At 44.7% G+C, this 8,775-nt stretch overlaps 1 protein-coding gene across 1 annotated transcript; it reads left to right on the forward strand.

The window, feature by feature from the left end:
* The first annotated feature begins 6,796 nt into the window (after window positions 1-6,796).
* LOC138561750 (uncharacterized 29.1 kDa protein in cryB1 5'region-like) lies at window positions 6,797-7,417 on the forward strand. The gene has a single exon (XM_069642766.1). It carries the CDS (start codon window positions 6,797-6,799, stop codon window positions 7,415-7,417), a length of 621 nt encoding a protein of 206 aa, XP_069498867.1.
* The last annotated feature ends 1,358 nt before the right edge of the window (window positions 7,418-8,775 follow it).

An 8,775-nucleotide genomic window follows, 5' to 3' on the forward strand; every position in this document is an offset into this window, starting at 1 on the left:
GCGTAACGCTCACTGTCGCCTGAGTTCAGACTTACCTTTGCAGATCCTGCTTCCTGGACATCATGCTTCCTGCCAGCATGCTTACCAACTGGGGGAAGCTGTTCTTACCTGTATATCTCTTCTGCGAACCAACTATTCATCTTTACACTTTCCGGAACGCCGAAATGTTCATCTTGGTACCGCAGCATGACACGCTCCATCGTCGACAGCAGCACCTGCAAGGAAATACAGAAGACAAGGTTAAACATTGAAAAAACAGTCAGTTTAAGGTTGCGCTTCGCCATACTTTGCGCTTTTCCTTAAGCCGTCACTTACCAGCTGTCGAATATTGTGGTAGCATCCATCTTACATTCGGCCGCGTCTCACATCTACATTGAGGCCGCATTTCCATCTAAGGGAAGAAAACAGAAGAGAGACATTATTGCAGGCATAAATAGGAGCAACATATAAAGACATTAAATAGAACGAACAGCATCATAAGAGCTCACGAAAGACTGACCAATCATAAGGAGAAGCATAGTCGCAGCTGGACTGGACTAATCCTTATCAGTGTTCAGTGAAGGAACTAGATCGCATTTGATGCGCCCCTGCCCGAAGTAGCAGGATGTAGCGCTTGTCTTCCATAATTCACAGGTGAGCTTTTTGGGCCGGCGTATGGTCACAGAAACGGTACTTTGGGGTGAAGGGTTCGAGAGGTACAACAATCACAGACTGGCAAACGCACACACTCTTATCTCCACGCAGGAGCAGTATCACCACGTACCACCACTCACAGCTTTTCTATTGAGGGAGAGGCATGAAGAGGGTGATTCAAGTTCAGGGAGGGCTGCAACCGTGCCCCAACTACTCTGCAGAGTCCAGGTGAGTGTAACACCTCCTTGAAGAGCTTGTGTACACTGCTAATGAAGTGGACACTGACCTCCCTGAAGAGCTTGTGTACACTGCTAATGAAGTGGACACCTGCCTCTCCAGAGAGCTTGTGAATACTGCTAATGAGGTGGACACTGACCTCCTCGAAGAGCTTGTGAATACCGCTAATGAAGTGGACACTGACCTCCTTGAAGAGCTTGTGAATAGTGCTAATGAAGTATACACGGACGTCACAGAAGAATTAGTGAATACTACTAATGAAGTGGACACTGACCGCCATAAAGAGCTTGTGAATACTGCTAAGGTAGTGGACACTGACCTCCTTGAAGAGCATGTGAATACTGCTAATGAAGTGGATACTGACCTCCTTGATGAGCTTGTGAATACTGCTAATGAAGTCGACACTGACCTCCTTGAAAAGCTTGTGAATACTGATAATGAAGTACCTACTGACGTCACAGAAGAACGAGTGAATACTGCTAATGAAGTGGACACTGGCCCCTCCGGAGAGCTTGTGAATACTGCTAATGAGGTGGAAACTGACCTCCTTGAAGATCTTGTGAATACTGCTAATGAAGTGGACACTGACCTCCTTGAAGAGCTTTTGAATACTGCTAATGAACTACATACTGATGTCACAGAAGAACAAGTGAATACTGCTAATGAAGTGGAAACTGACCTCCATGAAGAGCTGGTGTACACTGCTAATGAAGTGGACACTGGATTCTACAGAGAGCTTGTGAATACTGCTAATGAGGTGGACACTGACCTCCTTGAAGAGCTTGTGAATCCTGCTAATGAAGTGGACACTGACCTCCTTGAAGAGCTTGTGAATACTGCTAATGAAGTACACACTGACGTCAGAGAAGAGCTAGTGAATACTACTAATGAAGTGGACACTGACCGCCATAAAGAGCTTGTGAATACTGCTAATGACGTGGGCACTAACCTCCTTGAAGAGCTTGTGAATACTTCTGATGAATTGCACACTGATGTCACAGAAGAGCTAGTGAATACTGCTAACAAAGTGGACACTGACCTCCTTGAAGAGCTTGTGAATACTGCTAATGAAGTGAACACTGACCTCCTTGAAGAGCTTGTGAATACTGCTAATGAAATGGACACTGACCTCCTTGAAGAGCTTGTGAATACTAATAATGTAGTATATACTGACATTACAGAAGAACGAGTGAATACTGCAAATGAAGTGGACACTGGCCCCTCCGGAGAGCTTGTGAATACTGCTAATGAGGTGGACACTGAGCTCCTTGAAGATCTTGTGAATACTCCTGATGACATGGACACTGAGCTCCTTGAAGAGCTTATGAATACTGCTAATGAAGTACATACTGATGTCACAGAATAACGAGTGAATACTGCAAATGAAGTGGACCCTGACCACCACAAAGAGCTTGTGAATACTGTTAATAAGGTGGACACTGACCTCCTTGAAGAACTTGTGAATACTGCTAATGAAGTGGACACTGACCTCCTTGAAGTGCTTGTGAATACTGCTAATGAAGTATATACTGACATCAGAGAAAAACGAGTGAATACTGCTAATGAAGTGGACACTAACCGCCATGAAGAGCTTGTGAATACTGCTAAGGTAGTGGACACTGACCTCCTTGAAGAGCTTGTGAATACTGCTGATGAGGTGCACACTGACATCACAGACAAGCTAGTGATAACAGCTAATGAAGTGGACACTGACCTCCCTGAAGATCTTGTGAATACTGCTAATGAAGTGCACACTGACATCACAGAAGTGCTAGTCAATACTGCTATTGAAGTGGATAATTACTTCTTTGAAAAGCTTGGGAATACTGCTAATGAAGTGGACACTGACCTCCCTGAAGAGCTAGTGTATACTGCTAATGAAGTGGACAGTGGCCTCCCCGAAGAGCTTCTGTATTTTGCTAATGAAGTGGACACTGGCTTCCCTGATGAGCTTGTGAATACTGTGAATGAAATGGGCACTGACGCCCCAGAAGAGCTAGTGAATACTGCTAATGAAGTGGACACTGACCTCCTTGAAAAGCTTGTGAATACTGCTAATGAAGTGCACACTGACCTTGTTGAAGAGGTTGTGAATACTGCTAATGAAGTGCACACTGACGTCACAGAAGAGCCAGTGAATACTGCTAATGAAGTGGACACTGACCTCCTTGAAGAGCTTGTGAATACTGTAATAAAGTGGACACGGACCTCCCTGAAGAGCTTGTGTATACTGCTAATTAAGTGGACACTGACTTCCCCGAAAAGTTAGTGAATACTGCTCATGAAGTGTACACTGGCCTCCCTGACGAGCTAGTGAATACTGATAATGAAGTGGACACTGATCTCCTTGAAGAGCTTGTGAATACTGTGATGAAGTGGACACTGACCTCCCTGAAGAGCTTTTGCGTACTGCTAATGAAGTGGATACTGACTTCCCCGAAGAGCGAGTGAATACTACTAACGAAGTGGACACTGACTTCCCTGAAGAGCTTGTGAATACTGCTAATGAAGCGGACACTGACCTCAACGAAGAGCTTGTGAATATGGCTAATGAATTGGACGCTGGCCGCCCTGAAGAGCTTGTGAATACTGCTTATGAAATGGACACTGAACTCCTTGAAGAGCTTGTGAATACTGCTAATGAAGCAAACACTAACCTCAATGAAGAACTTGTGAATACTGCTAATGAAGTGGACACAGACCTCCCTGAAGAGCTTGTGAATACTGCTAATGAAGTGGGCACTGGCCTCTGTGAAGAGCTAGTGAATACTGCTAATTAAGTGGACACTGATGTCCCCGGAGAGCTAGTGGTTACTGCTAATGAAGTGGACACTGACCTCCTTGAAGAGCTTGTGAATACTGCCAATGAAGTGAACAATGACCTCCTTGAAGAGCTTGTGAATTCTGCTAATGAAGTGGACACTGATGCCCGCAGAGAGCTAGTGAATGCTGCTAATGAAGTGGACACTGGCTTCCTTGAAGAGCTTGTAAATACTGCTAATGAAGTGCACACTGATGTCTCAGAAGCGCTAGTATGTACTGCTAATGAAGTGGACACAGATCTCCCTGACAAGCTTATGAATACTGCTAATAAAGTGCACACTGGCATCACAAAAATGCTAGTGAATATTGTTAATGAAGTGGCCACTGACCTCCTTGGGGAGCTTGTGAATATTGCTTATGGAGTGGACACTGACATCCCTGAAGAGCTAGTGAATACTGATAATGAAGTGCACACTGACCTTATGTAGAGCTTTTGAATACTTCTACTGAAGTGCACAGTGAGGTCACAGAGGATCTTGTGAAGACTGCTAATGTAGTGGACACTGACCTCCTTGAAGAGCTTGTGAATACTGCTAATGAAGTGGACACTGACGTCCCCAGATAGCTAGTGAATAGTGCTAATGATGTGGAAACTGACCTCCTTGAATAGCTTGTGAATACTGCTAATGAACTGGACACTGACCTCGTTGAAGAGCTTGTGAATACTGCTAATGAAGTGCACACTGACATCACAGAAATGCTAGTGAATACCGTTAATGATGTGGACACTGACCTCCCTGAAGAGCTTGTGAATATTGCTAATGAAGTGGACTCTGACCTCCGTGAAGAGCTAGTGAATACTGCTAGTTAAATGGACACTGGCCTCCCTGGAAAGCTTGTGAATACTGCTAAAGAAGTGGACACTGGCCTCTCCAAAGAGCTTTTGAATACTGCTAATGAAGTGGACACTGACGTCCCCAGAAAGCTATTGGGTACTGCTAGTGAAATGGATACTGACTTCATTGAAGAGCTGGTGAATACTGCTAATGAAGTGAACTCTGACCACCATGAAGAGGTTGTGAATACTGCTAATGAAGTGAACACTGATGTCCCCAGAGAGCTAGTGAATATTGCTAATAAAGTGGACACTGACCTCCTTGAAGAGCTTGTGAATACTGCTGATGAGGTGCACACTGACATCACAGACAAGCTAGTGATAACAGCTAATGAAGTGGACACTGACCTCCCTGAAGATCTTGTGAATACTGCTAATGAAGTGCACACTGACATCACAGAAGTGCTAGTCAATACTGCTATTGAAGTGGATAATTACTTCTTTGAAAAGCTTGGGAATACTGCTAATGAAGTGGACACTGACCTCCCTGAAGAGCTAGTGTATACTGCTAATGAAGTGGACAGTGGCCTCCCCGAAGAGCTTCTGTATTTTGCTAATGAAGTGGACACTGGCTTCCCTGATGAGCTTGTGAATACTGTGAATGAAATGGGCACTGACGCCCCAGAAGAGCTAGTGAATACTGCTAATGAAGTGGACACTGACCTCCTTGAAAAGCTTGTGAATACTGCTAATGAAGTGCACACTGACCTTGTTGAAGAGGTTGTGAATACTGCTAATGAAGTGCACACTGACGTCACAGAAGAGCCAGTGAATACTGCTAATGAAGTGGACACTGACCTCCTTGAAGAGCTTGTGAATACTGTAATAAAGTGGACACGGACCTCCCTGAAGAGCTTGTGTATACTGCTAATTAAGTGGACACTGACCTCCCCGAAAAGTTAGTGAATACTGCTCATGAAGTGTACACTGGCCTCCCTGAAGAGCTAGTGAATACTGATAATGAAGTGGACACTGATCTCCTTGAAGAGCTTGTGAATACTGTGATGAAGTGGACACTGACCTCCCTGAAGAGCTTTTGCGTACTGCTAATGAAGTGGATACTGACTTCCCCGAAGAGCGTGTGAATACTACTAACGAAGTGGACACTGACTTCCCTGAAGAGCTTGTGAATACTGCTAATGAAGCGGACACTGACCTCAACGAAGAGCTTGTGAATATGGCTAATGAATTGGACGCTGGCCGCCCTGAAGAGCTTGTGAATACTGCTTATGAAATGGACACTGAACTCCTTGAAGAGCTTGTGAATACTGCTAATGAAGCAAACACTAACCTCAATGAAGAACTTGTGAATACTGCTAATGAAGTGGACACAGACCTCCCTGAAGAGCTTGTGAATACTGCTAATGAAGTGGGCACTGGCCTCTGTGAAGAGCTAGTGAATACTGCTAATTAAGTGGACACTGATGTCCCCGGAGAGCTAGTGGTTACTGCTAATGAAGTGGACACTGACCTCCTTGAAGAGCTTGTGAATACTGCCAATGAAGTGAACAATGACCTCCTTGAAGAGCTTGTGAATTCTGCTAATGAAGTGGACACTGATGCCCGCAGAGAGCTAGTGAATGCTGCTAATGAAGTGGACACTGGCTTCCTTGAAGAGCTTGTGAATACTGCTAATGAAGTGCACACTGATGTCTCAGAAGCGCTAGTATGTACTGCTAATGAAGTGGACACAGATCTCCCTGACAAGCTTATGAATACTGCTAATAAAGTGCACACTGGCGTCACAAAAATGCTAGTGAATATTGTTAATGAAGTGGCCACTGACCTACTTGGGGAGCTTGTGAATATTGCTTATGGAGTGGACACTGACATCCCTGAAGAGCTAGTGAATACTGATAATGAAGTGCACACTGACCTTATGTAGAGCTTTTGAATACTTCTACTGAAGTGCACAGTGAGGTCACAGAGGATCTTGTGAAGACTGCTAATGTAGTGGACACTGACCTCCTTGAAGAGCTTGTGAATACTGCTAATGAAGTGGACACTGACGTCCCCAGATAGCTAGTGAATAGTGCTAATGATGTGGAAACTGACCTCCTTGAATAGCTTGTGAATACTGCTAATGAAGTGGACACTGACCTCGTTGAAGAGCTTGTGAATACTGCTAATGAAGTGCACACTGACATCACAGAAATGCTAGTGAATACCGTTAATGATGTGGACACTGACCTCCCTGAAGAGCTTGTGAATATTGCTAATGAAGTGGACTCTGACCTCCGTGAAGAGCTAGTGAATACTGCTAGTTAAATGGACACTAGCCTCCCTGGAAAGCTTGTGAATACTGCTAAAGAAGTGGACACTGGCCTCTCCAAAGAGCTTTTGAATACTGCTAATGAAGTGGACACTGACGTCCCCAGAAAGCTATTGGATACTGCTAGTGAAATGGATACTGACTTCATTGAAGAGCTTGTGAATACTGCTAATGAAGTGAACTCTGACCTCCTTGAAGAGGTTGTGAATACTGCTAATGAAGTGAACACTGATGTCCCCAGAGAGCTAGTGAATATTGCTAATAAAGTGGACATTGACCTCCTTGAAGAGCTTGTGAATACTACTAATGGGGTGGATACTGACCTCCTGGAAGAGCTATTGTATACTTCTAATGAAGTGGACACTGACCTCCACAAAGCGCTAGCGAATACTGCTTTTGAAGTGGACACTGGCCTCCCTGAAGAGCTTATGAATACTGTTAATGAAGTGGACACTGCCCACCTCGAAAAGCTTGTGAATACTGCTAATGAATTGGACACTGACATCCCTGGAGATCTGGTAAATACTGCTAATGTAGTGGACACTGACCTCCTTGAAGAGCTTGTGACTACTGTTACTTGTGAAACAAAAATGTGGTGTCGGGAAGACCATCCATAGAGCTACAGAATGTTGTATTGAATGTAAATCCGACATTAAAACTGGCAACACAAAATCGCCAGTTTTTAAACCCTATCAAGAAAATGGACATAACATATTGCAACTGCGATGAGCCGTCCTAGAAGTAATGAATCCTCTACCAAAAAGACTAGCTCAGAGAGAACTGTTTTGGATACACAAATTGGATGCTATGACACCACTGAGATTAAATGAGGAATACTACCTAGGTCCACTTCTCTAAATAAATATATGAAAGACCCATTATCAGCTTTTTTTCTGTCTTCTACTTGTATTTTATTTGTACTCTATTGTACTCTATCTCCACCGTTCTGTTTGGCAGGAGATTGCGTGGGGGTTGCGAGATTTTTTTTTTTTTTAATTCTCCCCCACTCCTCCTACATTTGGCGTCTAACCCCCCTACTTAGAGTCTGAGTCTGTGAGGGTGAGTGGTTGTTTCATTCCCCCCCCCTCCCCCTAAAGCTTGTGCGGATTTAGTGGTATCTATAATCCGCTTATATGGGGAAGCGTAAAGCAGGCGAGGGGGGGGGGTATAGGGAATGGGGCAAAAAAAACAAAAAATGCAGCTACAACTAAAATGAACAAACCTCCGAAATCTGTTAAGTCTACAGCGAACAGAGTTGTTAACCCTTCCCAAAGATCGCTGGACTCTTATATGGATGTTATGGCCAGCAAAATTGTGAATTGCATGAATGCAGTGGAGTGTGCCCCCAGAGTGGTTAGTCCACAGTGTAATGGCAGTGGTTTTGTAGGTCCAGAGGGGTTGGGAGAGGGAGACGCAGCCCCTAGTGCAAGACCCAGGCTGACTGGGGCCATAACTAAAGTAGTGGCAGATGGTGCAGGGATACCCGCGCTGACGTTGCAACCCCAGTGTTTGAGGGAGGAGGCCCCCAGATTCATTGGTAAAGAGCTTGAGATTTTGGATCCTGGGTCTCTGGACAGCTCTATAGCTAGTGAAGGAGATAAAGGATGGTTAGAGGCCCTACTGGATGAAAAACTTAAACCTCTACAATTATTGCTGAACTCTCTGAAGGGACTCAAAGAGGGGGTATTAAACACCTTGGCCATAATGGATGACTCAATCAGAGTAGTCTCGCTTAAGATGGGCACCTTGGTTAATGCTGTGGAGGAGCTGGGAAAAGTGGCTAGGACCTGCCGATGTACAATATTAACTCCACCATCCGATGTTATTACCTCTAATGGTGGAAGGGGTTTAGATTTACAGGGGAGGGCACCGGATGTTATTGTTATAGGGGATGCGGAAGTAGCCACCGAGGCCCAGAGGGGGGCAAGGGAGTCTGAGCTGGACAGAGCGAAGGGCAAACATGATGACAGGCCAA

The sequence above is a fragment of the Ambystoma mexicanum genome, chromosome 1q, assembly GCF_040938575.1.
Source record: "Ambystoma mexicanum isolate Mex_15411 chromosome 1q, UKY_AmexF1_1, whole genome shotgun sequence".
Classification (NCBI taxonomy): domain Eukaryota; kingdom Metazoa; phylum Chordata; class Amphibia; order Caudata; family Ambystomatidae; genus Ambystoma; species Ambystoma mexicanum.

Coding starts and splice junctions, on each gene's coding strand:
- LOC138561750 (XM_069642766.1), top strand. CDS start 6,797: ATGGACACTAGCCTCCCTGGAAAGCTTGTGAATACTGCTAAAGAAGTG.